Below are 17,611 nucleotides of genomic sequence, written 5' to 3' on the forward strand. Positions count from 1 at the left end.
ATACGCAATTGATCTCAATATAGACTGCCCAGAAATGAATTGAAGATGTCCGTGACAGCATGATGATTAAAGTCCAGCTGGTTTTACTTATTTACAGATAATCAACAGCTGCCTAATCAGTACCAGTTTTGTCGCATGTGTTAAACCAACACTAAGTTCAGCTTTCTGCACCCATGTTAACAGAGGACCACTCTGGTCCAGCTTCAGCTGCTCTTAGCATCCTAGTCCAAGAGGCTTGTTCCTTTCCTCTCTTCCAGCTCTCTTTGTGTTTTGCACGAAGAGCCGCAGAGCAGAGCGCTACTGGCAGAAAACCCTGCTCCAGATGGAGGAGATGGAGTCACAGATCCGGGAGGAAATTCGCAAAGGTAAGTCACCATGCTTGGGCACCATGGAGGAGCCAGCACTGGGAGGGAGATGTCAGAATAGAAGGGTTGAAGACATTCACCTTCTTCTTTGTAGAAATTTAATGAATTACTTATAGAAGAGTTTAAGTCATTGCCTTTGTGCTTCAGCAGGATTTGCGAATGAGGCTCAGTGGCTGGAAGTGTGGCTCTGCCCCTGTCTTGCTGCCTGACTTGGGCAAGCCACTTATCTCCAGTGCCACTGATTTCCCTGTCTCAGGGTTAGTGCACTCAGGCACGTTGGAGGGGTGCTTGCAGGTCACACAAATCTTTAGTGTGCTTTACGATTAGATGCAACAAAACCAGCAACATGTTCCTGCTAGAGCAATGTGAGAAGTAAGGCAAGCGCCTGCACTGCTGTCCGCTAAGTACATGCTTCTGCCAGGAGCACTGAAATCCTTCTGCAGAAGCAGACTTCAGGGCTGGGCTCTGGGAGGCAAGGGAAATTTTCTGTGTGTGTGTGCTGCAGGATGTGATGTACAGCACTGACAGGTAAACCCTGAAAGTAATCTGCTCCACAAGAAAACCCTGCTTCAGCCCACTCAAGGGAAGAAGGCTCAAGAAGGCAGAAGAGACAAGCAATGCATTTCAGTGCCAGCCTGCCTGCTCTCTGTCTCGGCTGGTAGATTATCAGAGCTCTTACCATCTGTGGGTCTCTTTGCCTAAGGTTTTGCTGAGCTGCAGACAGACATGACAGACCTGACCAAGGAGCTGAACCGCAGCCAAGGGATCCCGTTCCTAGAGTACAAGCACTTTGTCACTCGGACCTTCTTTCCCAAAGTAAGGCAATACCACATTTCACAGGCACCTAATCACACCCAATTTCTGCCTAAGCAGAACAGGGCTCTGCTCTCCCTCTGCCAGAGTTATTACAGTGTAACAAAATCATTGCACTGTTAAATATGTAGTTGTCATGTATTTCAGCCCTAATTATTATCAAAAGTGGAGCCACGGCTCCCGGGGTGTGCAGTAAGGTCAGACTTGCTCAGCAGATGACCAGAGCCTGGCGGAGCTAGAAGGCAGACGAGGCAGGGTCTGGGAGTTGTGCTAGCTCACCAGTGTGGTGCCACTGGATGCCCTCCTCTGGAAGCAGCGTCTCTCACGTGAGGAGATGGTGCTGGGGACACCACTTTGTTCCCAGTGGCTCCAGTTACACCCTGCTGTCTGTTGGGAGGAAGCTGAAGGGCATCTCCTGTCAGTGCTCAGGGAAAGGTGGCTCTTTGTTCCACACAGCTTGCCAGCGAGAATTTCCAGCTGCGCTGCCAGTTCTCAGAGCTCATTAGCTGTCTCTGTCTCTCCTTCTGGCTCCTCTCCGCCAGTGACTGGGCTTACAGTGCCCCCAGTAAGATGCCCCTTGGGCACGCAGGCTGGGTCTGTCTGCCCACAGCCCTCCTCCAGGCAGCACCAGACGTGACAATGCCGTAATTCCCGTCACCAGCTGCTCTGCCGCGCCGCTGTGTGCTGCTAACCGCTGCTGTATTTCACCCCTGAGGCTGGTGCGTTTCGGTGGTGAGGAGTGAGAGGATGATTTATGACTGCAGAGTGTTTCATTAGTAGTTGTTACTCAGGTTTTTAAGTTATGCAGTCTCTATATATCTGCACACTAGACTCTCTAAGATTCAGGCTGTTATATGAATGTTAGAGATTTAAACATTTTTCCCATCTGTTTCAAAAGTTACATATGTTAAGACATCCAGTACTTCTCTATTTTGACTTACTCTCCTATTATGCTTTCTCTTCTGGGATTTTCTAGCTGTCACATAAGTCTATTTGCAGTCTCCCTACCCTAACAGCCTTGTGTCTGCTCAGACATCTGCCTCCCCCCCACTCTTGTGGTGTTTGCTCATTCAAGAGGCTCTTGCAAAGTGTTTAAAGGCTTCATAAACCATTTCAATGCATTTCTTCATAATGGGTGGTCTTCAGTCCTGATGACATTTCTCTCCACCTCACTCCCTTGTGGTGTGCGGCACATGAGGAGGTCTCTGGCCTGGCCCAGCTGCCCTCTGCTAACACTGTGTTTGGTTGCAGTGTTCCTCGCTGTATGAGGAGTGCTACATTCTGCCTTCCCAGCAGCTCAGCTCCCAGGTGGGGTCCCAGGTCCAAGAAACTCACCCGCTCCTGGTGGGGGAATGGAAAGTGAGTAACCCACAAACAAAACAAATGTTCTTGAGTGTTTGCTAACCATACTCACATGTGTTGACAGTACCATGCATTTTCTTGTGGTGTGAGGAAAATGCTCGATCACTCAAAACAATTAACACGTACTAGCATTGGATTGGCTTTTACTGATTGGAGTAGATCTGTGAAATTCTGCTCTCACATGAAGAAGCTTTGCCCAAAGATCCTCCCCAGCTTCACTGTGGGCTTTCTTCCCAGGTGTACCATATTGTATGTCACTTCAGTTCTGTACACAGTTCATCATAGATGAGATTAGTCCCACGTGGGGACTCAGTAAAAGCTGTTATCCCATAGCTGGTTTTCATGTGAACAAGAAATCATGAACTGAAGAATCAGAGTGTCTTTAGGTTGGAAGGGACATCTGCTTAAAGCAGCTCCAACTAGATCAGGTTGCTGAGGGCCTTGTCCAGCTGAGTGTGAAATATCTTCAAGGATGGAAATCCCACAGCCTCTTGGGGCTCCTGTTACAGTGCCAGATGGCCTTAAAGGTGAAAACTTTCTTCCTAATATGTAATCAATGTCCCGTGCTCTATCTGGTGTGCCTCGCCTCTCACCCTATCACTGTACCTACAGACAAGAGCATGGCTCTATCTTATTTACCCTCCCATGGTGCAGTTGAAGGCCATAGTAAATTATCCCCTTTACCCCCTCTTCTTAAGTCTGAACAACCCCAGGTCTCTCTGCCTCTCCTTGTACACTGTGTGCAACAGCCCTCTAATTGTTTTGGCAGCCCTCTGACGCACTTGCTCTGTTTTGTCAATGTCCATCTCAAAGGGAGAGGGCAAAACTGGGGACACTACTCCAGATGGTCTCACAAGTGCTGAACAGAGAGGAACAGTTGCTGCCCCTGGCCTGGTGGCCATGCTGCTTCTGATGCAGCCCAGGATGCAGTTGTGCCTTCACCACAGAAGCATGATGTTGGCTAGTACAAGCAGAGGGAGTACAGGGGACTCTGCACAGTATCTCTCTGCTCAGCAGGGACATCCTTACAGTCAGGTAGGATGAAGGCTGGAAGAAAACAACAAGCAGTGTTTTTCTCATGCTGTTTTCTATTTTTTCTCCTTAGATCCCTGAAAACTGCAGGCCTAATATGGAAGAAGGAATATCACTGTTCTCTACCTTGCTCAATAACAAGCACTTTCTCATTGTTTTTGTCCATGCTCTTGAGCAACAGAAGGACTTTGCTGTTAGAGACAGGTATGAGCTTCAGACGACCATATGAAGAGCCACGCAGGCAGCCAGCCTGTCTGAAGGGGGTATGCATGCCCTGCAGGAGGTTGGTGCTAGAGCCTTAGTAGCCTTGACTGCTGCCTCATGGTCTCTGCTCTGAAAGGTGGGCGTATGGCTCCTGCTTTGCCCCACGAGGTTGCTGAGGAGGGAGCTGTTGCGCATGTCACTTGTCCTACATGGACATTTTCTGTAGACCTGTGGCTTTTAGCTGCTGATCATTTAGGCTAAACTTGAACCAAAGACCTGGCAGCTGGGCAAGACAGATAGATCCCTAAACCATAAGTGATCCGGCCGCTGTCTAGAGACATGCATTTCACCTGAAGGTTGACTTACAGTCATCCCGCTTTTCTATTAGAAATGAATAACCATAAACCTTCTCCATTATCCTGAAGAGCACCAAAGGGTGCAATGTGTGACCTGCTTGTGCAGTGTTTGTGAACCTCAGCAGTTGGCTTACCAGTAGGAGTGTGCAGGCTGACCTGAGGTCGTGCAGCGTTGAAAGAGGCTTTGAAGTTTAACACCATTGAGAGAGCTCATGAAAATTATCAGAAACACTGCCTTTGTGCTATTTTTTTAAATGATAGTTGTTGACTTAGTCTTCTTGTGTCAGTGTTTAAGTCATACACAATTCTGTTCTTCAGGTGTAACTTGGCCTCTCTGCTTACTATTGCGCTGCATGGGAAACTGGAATATTACACCAGCATCATGAAGGACCTCCTGGTGGATCTAATTGATGCTTCAGCTTCCAAAAATCCCAAGCTGATGCTGAGGAGAACTGAATCTGTAGTGGAGAAGATGCTCACCAACTGGATGTCCATCTGCATGTACAGCTATCTCAGAGTAAGATAAACAGATCAGTGCTGTTGTAGGTGCAGGTTTGGCATTGCATGCAGGGGCAACAAGGGACATGTGATTCAGCTGAGGACCTAAATACTCGCCAGTTTTGCCTTGTCACTAATGGCTGACAAACTTCAACAGATTGAAAGGTTCAAGTGTGAAAAAGCAACTGTGAGTTCGGTTGCTTCTCCATTTCTGCCTGGTAATTTGTTGTGATCAAACTTCATGGCAGCCTTCCTGGTGTGGCCTGCTTTTTGTAAGGCCAGAGCACTAGCTAGCATTTGTTACCATGCTTGAGAAGAGATTCACGGGGAAATTGAAACATAACCACAATGGCTCGAGGTTTTGGGAACAGTTCCAATTATTTGTTGTTTTCCCTGACCAACTCACATAGCCTTACTGATGGTCGCCAGCTAGTTCAGTATTTTGTCTCGAGTACAAGAGCCCAGGAGGGGATTGTGGCGCAGGGGCAGGAAGGCTGCTAAGCTGTCAGTGCCCACGTGTGTGTGGTGCTCCTCGCTCTGGACATGTCCTTATGGTTCCACGCTGCCCAGACAAGTCTTAACAGGAGATGGGGGATGTCTGTCCCAGAAGCCTGACTAGCTTCCTACAGTAACCAAAAAGGAATATATTTGGCATCTCAGAGCATCTCCATCTGCTCAGTGCTTTATCTCCAATGCTTGCCAGTTCTGGTTGGAATTTCCCAGAAGAATTGAGCAATAACATAATTGATTCCACAGCAGCTAATTGGAGGACACCCCATTATATCCACAGGGGAAAGCCTAGAAAAGGCCTTTTGAAAAATCTCTTTTGCAAAGTGTTTGCTATAGCCACAGAAGCAATACCCCATTGTCTTTATACATATCAGGTCTTCTGAACCCAGCTGATGATCACTTTTTGTTCTAAAGCTTGTGGCTTTGTAGTTCTTAATCTTTCATTTTAGCTCACATAATTATGCACCATAATGAAAGAAAAGTCACGGGAATGAAAAGGGATGGCTGTGCTGGTGGAGCATGGCTTTCCAGCCTGTCAGAGAAGAAAAGAGTGAATTAGTGATTTTTTTTTTAATCTTTAGGTTTTTATGCCTGTAGTTGAACCATTGGGGAGAAAAAGTGCTGATCTCTCCTTTTGGAGACTGGAGCCCACATGTGAGGCATCTGATCCCGCTCCAGTTCTGCTAAAAATGGACATTGTGCAAGAAAGCTTTCTCAGGGAAAAAAAAAAATAATAAAGAGGGAAGAAAGTCAAGTCTTATCACGTGGGCCTGAGGAAGCGGGCACGTTACAGAGCTAGTTCATGGTGATGCAGCTCCCGAGCGCCTGTGCCACCACTCCCATGGCACCTGGCGGGGAGCTGGCCACAGCAGCAGGCCTCTGGGGTGCCCACCGCAGGGCTGGGGCCAGGGCCGGGGCCAGGGCTGCCCATGCAAAGCGGTGCTGGTGCCCACCATCAGCTGAACCCGCCTGGCCGCCTGCCTGCCACAGGCCTCAGGGCGGCATGGGCAGGCCTCAGGGCGGCATGGGCAGGCCATCGCTGCAGTGCAGCCAGGGCTGTGTTGGTGGCATGCCACGGGCCGTGCTGCTGGGATCGCTTGCCCTTGTCCAGCCTGCTCTGGCTGGGGTCAGCGCCCAGTGCTGGGCTCTACGCCCATCCTTGCTTCATGCACTCAGCCTGATGCTGCAGCAGGCAGGACCATTGCTGCACCCCCTGGCGCAGCCTGTTCCCTGTTTCTGAACAGCAAACACTCACTGTAAGAGAATGCAGTGAAGATTTGATTTCCAAGAGGCTTGTCCATCATGGGCTCCACAGTTGGGGTTATGGGCACAATTGGAGGAAAACTGCTGCCTGCTGACATGGGAAGAAGGGGACGGATGAGACAGAAATGTCTGGAGAGGCCTCTGTCCCTCCCTGGAGGAGAGGGCTGCAAACAGACACGAGCCACTGCTGTGCACAGGGATGGAGGGGTCCCAGCCCAGGGCCAGCAGCCTGAGCAGAGCCAGAGCCTTCCCCGCTGCAAAATCAAGTGTGGAGCCTCTGAAGCACCTCCCTGCATGAGCTGCTTTTAGCTCAAGGCAGCTATTTAAATATTAGTGATAGTCGAACACTCCCATGTGCCTTGCGTCCCTCCAGATCAAACTCTGTTGCCCTCAGAGAGGAATTCCTTGGTTAAAAAAAGAGGCTGCCCGCCTGCCTGCAGCACTGGGCTCTCAGACATGTGACGATGGGTCTGGTTCTCATTCCTGAATTATCCCCATTAATCACAACGTCTATTTGAAACAGCTGCTGCAAAGGTCCCTGCCGTTGTTCAGTGGAAAAATTCCAAGTGCTTGTATTTTCCCTTGTAAGTCAACTCTACATGCTCGAAACATTTGTTTCGTATTAATGCTCTGCCTAACAGTCCGTCCATTTGTGTTTTTGGGGAAAATGCTTTGAAGGAGCTGTCTTCAACTGGGAAGAAGTGGCAGGCCACAGTCACTTCGTGGTTAAACATATGGAGGGCACCTGAAGGCAATGGAGTTACCACTTTGACAGGGTGAAATGCATGCAGGAGATAGGATGAAGGAGTAGCAGGAGGCTTGCTCCTTGGGGTTGGAATCAGAAAGTGGTTGAAACCTTGCATCATTTACACAACTGTTGTAGATCTTGGATTCTGCAAAACTGTATGAGAAACACAGAAAAAATGACGGAATAATGCTGAAAAGAGCCTTCCTCGTCTGATACCTTTGTACCATTTTGCCTAGCCCCTAACAGGATCAGAGGACTGGTAGCTAAATGAAAATTAAGGACCTGGAATACAGCACTTAGATCTGTGTCCAAATTTCCCAAAATTTTGCATGGGGGATGGAGCTGAGGTTTGGTACATTATGCAAATAGATAATCATCCTAAAATTAGCTGGCACCTGGGACAAGCAGCTGTTTTCTGTGCTTTTCCCACCCCATCCTCACCAAGACATTTTGGAAATGACTGTAATATGTTCCTGGGAGGACATCTCTAGCGACTGGTCGGCCTTGTTAGCAGGCAGCAACATGTGAATCCAGTCTGCTCTGAATCTTTTCTTTTCCCAAGCATATAAAACCCAAGCCCTCCCACACTCATCGTGTATGAAGCAGTTCAAGTAATGCCAGCCTGAACTGTGCTTTCCATTACTGTGGAGTTATTTGAGTGTCCTGGGTAGCTTTAAGAGCCTGTTACAGTTCAGTCAAAAATGAAAATGAAGTCTCATTAAAATACATTCACAATAGGAGGAAAAAAAGGCCCCAGAGTGTGTTTTTTTTTGAAGTAATTTTTGTCCTGAATCAGCACTGATCTCTTTTAGTTAAACTTCCTTTCTCCCAACTAGCCAAGTTTTGATTTGTTTCCAGATGAGTTTTCTGAACAATGCTTGAGGTTTCCAAACTTGCCATTTTATCTCTCGTCCCTGCCTGCCAGCCCTTCTTTCCCCTCTTTGAAATTTGCTGTCTGATTAGCACTATTGCAGATTTCCATAACATCCCACAGTTCCTGAGACTGAAAGCCAAGAAGACAAACAGAAATAGTATCTAGCAGGCTGAGCACTGTAGTTTATTTCCTGTGCGGCGAGTCCTGAGAACAGATCTTGTTCATTCACACTGCGGCAGGATTTGAAACACCCATTTCACCAGTTTCTCAGGCTGCCCCCTTTCCATCAAGTGTTTACATTTGCAAGAAGGTGCCACATGATCAGTTTCAACCCATGCAGTGTCTGCTGATTCCAGGCATTAAAGAGCCCCGGTATCAGCAGGACTGGCTCAATTTTTATGTAGCAGTTCGCAGCACCTCACTTCTCTCTGTGGCTGGAGCTCTGTCTAGGACCAGAGCTTCCCAAGGGGCACAGAGCAGGCTCCAAAAGCTGGCTCTGAATCTGGCCTCGGGGTCATCCTCACTGCATGTTCGAGCATAAGCAGAGTTCCTGTTCATGGTAGGGCTGTTGTTACGGTCTGTCAGCGCCTCATGCATCAGGTCAGTGTGGCAGCGTGCCAGTTTGCATCACACAAGTGATGCAAAGTAGTACAACCTGGAGATGTCTTGATGTCAGTGTAATCCCCTTACATGTTGTCTCATAATCTTGCCTTTCTCTCAGAAACTAACTTTTCTTTATGTCTTCTGACACTTTCTCCACTCTGTTTGCAATCCTCGACTTCTCCTTAGCCCCATTATTTCATGTGTCCCTCTGCTTTCTGGAAGCCATACCTTCCTCCATTTCCAGCACCAGCGGGTCTGCTTCAGAGCACGTTTTGTGTTGTGTGCTCAGAAGAAGCATTGCAAGAAGTCATTAAACCCCAGCAGAAGGCCCAAGGAACTTCCCCATGTTCATAAAAAAGTTGCCCTCGGAAAATGCGTGCACCATGGCACAGATGGTGCGTGCCCACCTACAGCTCTGCTGTAGTGTCTTAACGTCAGTTGCACTGAATGCAGCCGAATCAAAATTGACATCAAACTAATTGCTTTAGCAATTATAAGGCAATTAGAATAAAATAATCACCAAGTCTTAATTAAGAAGCAGATTGAACAGGATTTAGCAGCTCCTAGCTGAGAAATATCAAAATCATTTGATATCTGTTGTCTTGAGCAGGATTTCAGATGGCAGGAATGGTTGTGCAGGGGTGTGTGTGATGCTCGGATAGTACATAAATGTGCAATAATTTGCATTTGCCTCATTTGAAGGAAATTGCACATGAACATTAGGGAGAGTGGGATGTACTCCAGTACTGAAACGTTTCTTAAGAAAATTGCTTGTGTTTTACTTGCACATCAGTGTAACAGACATAAATGATCAGAAATCTGGCATTAAACCCTGTAGCTGAACCGTGTCACAAATAGCTGGTCCCTATTATGCTTTCTGTTTTTACTGCAGCAGGGTCACAATTCACATCTATCCTATAAGACGAAGTTTGACAAATGTAAGGAGTGAAATGGTCTGTTTGCTTGCCATCACGTGGGAACAGCTTGGTTGACCCTGATCCTTTCTCTTTTGCTGTGGTCAAGGCTGTGCTGTGGTATGAACAGTATGAACGGTGGTTCCCAGAGCCACAGTGTATGCACACAGTGGCCTTAGTCCCATGGATTTCAAGGGCAAACCAGGCAGCACAAAGAGAGGTTCAGCCAATACCTTTATCCGAGAAAGTTATGCATCCAGATGTCCCTCTAAACCTGGCTTTTGTGCACATAGGCTTCATTCGTTGTCCTGCAGAGTGCAATATGTTATACATAGCTCTGTCATATAGGCTCTGTCAGGCTGCAAGGAACATTGCTGTGCAGGAGTATGCCAGAGTCCTCCTGATGTTCATGTTTAATTTCGCATGTTAATGAATGTACTTTTGTATTGTTGCTGAGCGTTGCGCACGCGTGTACCCATCGGCACAGCTATGCTTGTGCCCCAGCCTTCTGAACAGTGACTAAGTCTCTGCCCGTGATATAAAATGCTGGCATAGCCTTTTGGTGGTAGTTCACAACCTGCACTGCTTGTTGTAAGGTTGGACGGGGTACATGGGGGCTGACAATCACAGCTCATCCCCCCCGAAAATTGCGCCAGCTGCAATGTCCGCCTTCCTGCCTGCATTGCCATGTGGCCCGAGTCCGAGGGTTTCTGGGCAGCCTCTGAGAGGCTCGGAGAAGAGGTGCTGCAGGCATCCAGGAGCGGTGGGCCTGAGCACCATGTGGGGTTGTAGAGCCAGGGACGTCAGGGGGTTCGCTACCCCAGGGTCCCTGCAGAGCCTGCCCCATCTGTGCTGCCACCAGGTTTGGTTTGCTGACATGGATTTCTCTCCCTTTCCCCAGGAGACAGTTGGCGAGCCATTCTTCCTGTTAATCTGTGCCATCAAGCAGCAGATTAACAAAGGCTCTATCGATGCCATCACGGGGAAAGCCAGGTACACCCTCAACGAGGAGTGGCTCCTGCGGGAGAACATTGAGGCGAAGCCGAGGGTGAGTATCCCACCCCAGCAGGGTGCGGTGAGGTAGCTGTGCCCGCAGGGGGCTCGTGCCCATACACGTGTGGTACCCGTGTGAGTTATGCACTTGTGTGGGCACCTCGCTGGTGCCTGGGCTCCTGGCTGTGGAACAAGGCTTATAGTGACTGCTTGTTTTCATGTCCAGCCCGTGGTGGTTGCTGATGTGGTTAGATTAGAGGTGGAGGGGGGGCAGGAAAATTTGTTCTGCCGTGTTCAGATTGTTGAAGGAACCAGTTTACCACTCCCAGCAAATCAGGGTCTTCACTACCAGTGAGAAGGTGCTGGCTATGGCCTCGCACCCTGGGCTGTGTGCAGGGTGTCACCACATGGTGCCGAAAAGCGGTTCTGCAAATTGCTTCCTGCAGCAACCAGGCAGAGCAGGGCTGTGTGTGTGAAGGACTTCATTCCCTTCACTGCCTGACACATAATTCAGCAGACGCCTTTCCAGAGCCTGGGTCAAACGCTGCTTTCAATTACCTGGCATAAATCTGGAGCAGCTTCACTGAAGTCAGTGGGTTACCCCAGATGTGCATCACTGGAACTCAGAGCAGGTTCAAGCTCCACAGCCTCTCAGATTCCTGTTACCAATTGACCTGTAAATTTACAGCACAGACCAAGAGGGGTTAGCAGCAGGACACAAAGTATTATCTTTCTCAGCAGAAATGGTAACTTCATAAGTCTGAGCAAGGAAAGTACAGCTGCTTCCTACTTTGTTTGCAAGAAAAGAAGGAAAAGTATGAGCAGCGTGTGTTGGAGGAAGGCAAGCATCTGCAGGGCTAACTCACTGGCAATCCCCTGCATTGCTGGTAACCACACCTCTGCTTTAAAAAACACCCACACAGTATACAAAGTGAAAAATCATCTTCATTTAATGCTATGGCAAAAATCAGACTTCATCTGTGCATTCATGTTGTCATCACCAAGGGCGCTGGGTGTGTCTTGATATTTGAAAGCAGTGTTTGCAAGGGAACCGATAGGCTGTGAGAATCCCAGCCATCCATCTCTCATTTACTGTATGTCCTTCTAAGAGGCAGCTGTGCTTAGATACAACAATGCTCCTGGCCTCTGCACAGCTTCCTGACCTGGGCTTGCAAATGAGGCAGCCAGCTGGCTTCAGAACTGCATTCACAGTGTGGCCCTCTGTTCGTACACACCGAGGAGAGGAGGACAGAAGCTGGAGGCAGCACTGAGGCAGCCTTGGGGTGAAGCCCCCAGCGGGCAGGTGGGCAGCGCTGTGCTCATGACCTCTGGGTCTGCAGATCCTGTGCGAGGAGATGTCTGTGCTCTGCATTCTTCTCCCTTGAGTGGCATGGGAGAATCTACCAAAGAGGAGAGGATTTTTTGTGGGAAGAGAGTGACTCTGGTTGCCCTGCAGCTTTCTGCTGTGACTATAGCAGACTCAGGGCATCCTTGAGGTCTGAGAGGTATCTGCAGCAGCCCACAGCCCCTTGCAGCTGATGATCCCACTGTTCAGTTACCTTCTCCAACAGGTTGTTGCATGCTGGGGGTGTTGAATACCTGAGCGGCACCAGACCCAGTATGCAGTGTGCTTAAAGCTTGTTTAAACAGAGCAGCTTGGCCAGTTGCGCCAGGGAGAGGCAGGGCAATGAGCCTTAGCAGCCCCATCAGTCACAGGTCAGAGACAGGAAGCTGAGAACATGGCCGGTGGCAGGGGCTGAACTTCCCTCCCACCACACAGGTCCCTGCGCACCAGGGCTAAGGCCCATGAGTAAGGCAGCATGAAAGGAGGGTGCAGCGCTGCTCCCCACGCCCCCCTGGCTCCGTCCATAAATTCAGTCATAAATTAGCACTTTTCACTAGTGGTAAAATGTAGCTGACTACGTCTGCTCAGCCTGACTTCCAGCAGCGCAGCGCCCAGCAGGCAGCTGCAAGAGCCGTGTGGGTGCTGCAGCGCCGCACGTCCGTGAGAGCCAGCAGAGCTGGGCAGGTTGCGCTCCTCACTCCTCGCTTGGCCTCTGCCCGCAGAACCTCAACGTCTCTTTCCAAGGCTGTGGGATGGACTCCCTGAGCGTCAGGGCCATGGACACAGACACACTCAGCCAAGTGAAAGAGAAGATCCTGGAGGCCTTCTGCAAGAACGTCCCCTACTCCCAGTGGCCTAGGGTGGAAGACGTTGACCTCGGTAAGGAACGGCTGCGTTGGACAGGCCAGCCCTTACCAGCGGGTGGAGGAGCTGATGTTGCACACTAGCTCTTGGTGTCTGTCGGAGGGTGCTGGGTGGAGTAGCACTGGGAGAGGGCAGGCTCAAGACACCTTTTCCTGAGGACTGTCTTCAGGAATAAGTGATGGGACCAGATCCTGGTGGGCAGGAGGGAGCCATGTGACTGGAAAGGACCTTTAGGAAAGCCCAGGGTGAGCAGAGGGGTGCTTGGACTTGTGTCCTTTGAAGCCCATATTGGTAAACCCCAGAAGTGGTATTCTCTAAAACACTCTTGGGTCTGCACATGGCTCATTAATATGTGTCTCTCCATAAGCAGCCATAAATGAGCTCATGGGCTCCTATCTGTCCATGGGTTCAGCTGTGTCATTAATCTACCAGTGGACAGCTCCTCCTCCCAGAACTTAAGAAGAATCCAAGCCCAATACTGTGAAGAGAAAACCACGCTGACCTCAGTGCCTCCACACCACACAACAGGCTGTGGAGATGCAGGCTGGCTGGTGCGAGGAGCTGCAAGGCGTGGAATTCAGCACAGTCGGTGCCAGGGGAGTCTTCCTGGGAGAACGCGCTGGGCTGGAGCAGTGCCAGGGCCACGCTCCTCTCCCTGGTGCTCGTGGCACGTCCCCGGGCCATGACTGGCTCTGCCCCGCTGACCACCACCGACCTTTGGTAGCCCCGTGCACAGCCCCACAGTGTCTCACCCGCGCAGTGCGGCGCGAGGCAGGTCCCTCACGGCCCCGAGGGACCAGGCAGGGACAGGGACTGGGGAGAGGTGCTCCTTGCCAGTCCTGCTGAGCAGAGCCCTTATCACCTCTCCCAGGGCCATCCTGCCCAGCATTAGTCCAGAGATCCCCAGCTTTGGGCTTCTCCCTGGAGGTGGCTGAAGCACGCCTGCTTTAGCTGCAGAGAGCCCCGGAGGCCTTTGCAGTGGTGCCGTGTGGTGGATGTGTGCTGCCTGGCACGGCGCCCGCCAGGAGCCCTCGGTCCTGCTGCACCAGCCTCCTCCGGGCTGGGCACTCACTTCTCCCCTCTGTCTGCTCAGAGTGGTTTGCCACCAGCACCGACAGCTACATCCTGCGGGACCTCGACGACACCTCGGTGGTGGAGGATGGCAGGAAGAAGCTCAACACATTAGCACATTACAAGGTAAACCTGCCAGCGCTGCAGAAAAGCTTTGCTTCCTTGGAGCCTGCCTGGCCTCGGGGGCGAGCGGCAGTTCCTCCTCCAAAAACAGGATTATCAGAAACACGCAGGAAGGTTGCCATAGCTCCAAGAGAGCTTCCGGGGAATAGACATCTGCCCTGGCGAGAAGCTCGTTAATATTGCAACACACTGAAACTAATTAAACACTCTTCATGCAAAACAAGTTATTACTGACAACAGAAAGAGGAGAAAAAAAAAAAAAAGCTCCTATTCCCAGTGGCCACCAGCTTGGCTGATTAGTATCACTCGGCTCTTGATCCATGCCCCTTCTGAAATCACTAGCACAATTGTCACTGCCTGGCCTGAGAGCAGAGGCTAGGGATGCCACTGAGAAGAAGCCAAAAATTTGGGAAATGTGGTAAACCAAATTGTGCTCTTGAGTAGTTTTCCTTTAAAACTAAACAAAACCAGAAAATTTTATTTGATTTCCCCATTCCTTGATATGCTTGGAAGCATAATCCTCACTGCTCTGTAACAATGCATGGAAAATCAAAAATGGAACTGAGTGCTTATTAATGTTATTATTTGTGTAACACCACTGCCACAGAGCCCCACTTCTGGCTCAGTGCCCTGCTGTGCCGAGAGCCAGATGCAGAACAAAGGGATGGTCCCTGCCCCAGCGAGTCCTCAGCCTGCACTGAGGTTCCTTCTCACTCTCTGGGAAAAGGCAAAGCAGTGCCTGCACAGCCCAACACTCTTTTTCAAATTACCTGATGTCGACGTGCCAAAAATTTATCTTGGATACATGCCTGATTCCCACCATTTGAGAATGCCCCAATCTTGTATTTGCCCTTAAAAAAGCCTTTCCCAGTAGGGCAGTGCCATTATTACCAGTTCCCATGCAGGGGAGCAGGGGCAGGGCAGTCGCAGGGGTGTGCTTGTGGCAGAGCAGCCGCTGCACCAGCATCCCCAGGCTCTGGGAGCTGCCCGGGTCCATCCCTGGCTGGTGGGGAGGTGCTGCCAGGGCGCTGCCATCATTAAATGTCTGCTCACCCCTTCCTCTGCAGATCCCCGAAGGGGCGTCACTGGCCATGAGCTTGTCGGACAAGAAGGATGCCACGCTGAGCAGAGGTAAGAGCTCCCTTCTCCCCTGCTGCTGGTGGCGGGGCAGAGGCACTTGTGTGCATGGAGGGGCGTCTCGGAGGTGAGGCTGAGCTGGCTGCCGGGCTCCTTGCCCAGAGCCTGCAGCGCAGCCCATGCGGCGCTGGTGTCGGCAGCCCCTGCAGAGCGCCGTTTCCCGGAGGTGTGGGGCAGAGCTGGGCATCGCTCAGCTCTGTGTCTGGAGGACACTGAGTGTGACACTGCCGAGGGCGGGTCTTTGCATGTGCCTGTAGGTTTGTCTGCCTTTTTAAGGCTTGTCTGTCACTTGCAAAGATGGAAAAATCGACTGGGTTTTTGTGCCTCCTCTAGCTCTGTGGGAGACATTAAGGGCTGAGAAGCACGCACTTCTGATACACACACTGCGGGAGATGCAAGTTTATGTTGTTTGCTTTGTTGTGTTTAAGTTGCTGATGTCACGTTTGTGTTCCTGGTTTAAAAAACTGTTAGCCGGTATCTTCCTCTCTCTGTTTGCCCAACCTTTAAGCTAAATGTGTTCGAACCTTCCTTCTCACATGCTTGTTGGAGGTTTGCATTAAATCTGTGCTAACACAGTGAAAGAAAAGCAAGAATCTGAAACCACAGGACTGAAAATCCCTTTCTCTCCCATGCTCAGTTTATTGCCAGCATACACCTAGGTTTCAGGCTGCACAGAAAGTCAAAACAGGCAGAAAGAGACAAAAATTCGCATTAGAAAAAGAATTTCAACCACTCTGTCTCTTAGGCCATCTGCACACAGTCTGTCTCTGTGGGATTCCCTTTGCCCATTAGCCTGAGGCCAGGCGGCCAGGCTGTGGCTGCCCGGGGACAAATGCTGGGAGCCATAGCAGGCCATCGTGGCATGTGGGCACCCGGCACAGGGGCAGCATGCAGGAGAGGCCCTGTGCTAATCCTGCTCACACCCTCTTAGGGTCCTCCTGCAACACCCCTTGGGAGACTTAAAGCACCCCTTAAAGTGCTTCCTGAGGTACTCGCCTGCCCCCTGAGAAGGCAGTAAATAAACACTGCCAAAACAAAGAAAAGTGCTGAAACACCAGCTAGGCGTCTGGACCTCTTGTGGAAAGCAAACACACGTCCTGACACAATGTGTGTAGGCAGGTCTCGGTCTGGGTCCCCAGACTAAGCTTCTGTCTCTCTTGTTCTTCGCAGTGAAGGATCTGGACACCGAGAAGTACTTCCATTTAGTGAGTATCTTGCTCCCCAAGCTGCTGAGCTTTGTGGCTGGCTGTGGGGGCGGCGTGCGGCGCGGTGTCTGCAGCGGGTGGGCACGGTGCTGCCAGCTCCTTGCTGCGCGTGGCGGCTCCAGGCTCCCCGCACCGCGTGGCCAGGACTGTCGGCAGCCTGAGAAACATTGGGAGCAAAGGCAACCCGCAAGGCTGTGTGTGTGCAGACATCTCTCTCTTCACCTGCATTTAAGTCTCTGGGCTCCTATTTTTTATTGTGTGTGATGAAAGAAGAGAATATCTTCGCAGCCTCTCTGATATTAACTTAATTCATCTCTGTGGGCTGAACCATCAGATGTGATGAACAGGCTGTATCAGTGGTCATTAGTTTTCTTCAGAGAGGCCCAAAAAGGAGCAGAAAGGTTATCTGTAGAAAAGCTTTAGTACTATGGGACATAATAATAAATTATCAAGACAGCAAAGTAATTATTGTGGCCTGATCCAGCTGTCAGCAGCCACGGAGAGTTCAGAAGTGCAATCTGAGCATGGAGCGGTGCCACCAGGTACGTTCTGCACAGCCTTGGTCCAGTCACCTAGCAGGGGCTGCTGGCACTCTGCCTGCTTCCCAGGGCTGGGGAGATTTATTAGTTCCTGCTTGTGCACCACTCTGGAAGTACGAAGTGCTAAATGTTATTAAAAGCTGTTATGAAAAAAAAGCGTTAAGGGCAACAACAGGATTGTATAGCTGTTTTTTTTCTCTGCTAAAGTTTCCATGCTGAGTACTAACACACAATGCACATGCACGTGCACATGCATACATACACACAGGAGCAAGGAGGGAGGAGGGACAGGAAACTGAATGTGCACATATGAAACAATGCCAAGATGTACTTAAATGGCTTGCTAGGTCATTAGAGAGCAGTAATTAACTGACCTGACCTGTGGAATATTTATTTTTGTTTTTAAAAAGCCCAGGGTAGGAATATTGGCTGATTGTTCTTGCACTTTTTTTCCAAATCTAAGAAAAGCTGCTTTCCATGGAAGCCTTGTTCTTGTTTCTGGGAACCTAAACTGCAGCCACACAGGAATACTTCACAGAGAGCAGGAAGGCAAACAGACTAACTTGCAAAGTGAGATTGATTGTTTCATTTTCTTTGTCTAGATTGAGGGAGGCAGCAAAGAGAGCAAGAGAAACAAATGTCAGAAAAACTGAATATTATGAATTACTTTTCTGAAGCCATATAAGGGTGTATTTATAACAAGTAACTGCTTTTTAATTGGATTGTATATGCAGTTGAAATTCTATAGTTAAATGAAAATTCAGTGTGACACTTCCGGGGAGGAGCATTCTG

At 49.8% G+C, this 17,611-nt stretch overlaps 1 protein-coding gene across 1 annotated transcript in view; it reads left to right on the forward strand.

The window, feature by feature from the left end:
• The window catches only part of PLXND1 (plexin D1), an 81,676-nt gene that overhangs the window by 54,224 nt on the left and 9,841 nt on the right, over positions 1 to 17,611 (forward strand). The window contains exons 21-30 of the mRNA XM_084530929.1: positions 258 to 365; positions 1,069 to 1,181; positions 2,430 to 2,537; positions 3,646 to 3,776; positions 4,451 to 4,649; positions 10,444 to 10,590; positions 12,603 to 12,759; positions 13,838 to 13,941; positions 15,006 to 15,069; positions 16,246 to 16,280. Of these exons, the coding sequence (XP_084387055.1) occupies positions 258 to 365; positions 1,069 to 1,181; positions 2,430 to 2,537; positions 3,646 to 3,776; positions 4,451 to 4,649; positions 10,444 to 10,590; positions 12,603 to 12,759; positions 13,838 to 13,941; positions 15,006 to 15,069; positions 16,246 to 16,280 (1,166 nt within the window). The remainder of the gene's footprint in view (positions 1 to 257; positions 366 to 1,068; positions 1,182 to 2,429; positions 2,538 to 3,645; positions 3,777 to 4,450; positions 4,650 to 10,443; positions 10,591 to 12,602; positions 12,760 to 13,837; positions 13,942 to 15,005; positions 15,070 to 16,245; positions 16,281 to 17,611) is intronic.

The sequence above is a fragment of the Aythya ferina genome (assembly GCF_964211825.1).
Source record: "Aythya ferina genome assembly, chromosome: 10".
NCBI classification, from domain to species: domain Eukaryota; kingdom Metazoa; phylum Chordata; class Aves; order Anseriformes; family Anatidae; genus Aythya; species Aythya ferina.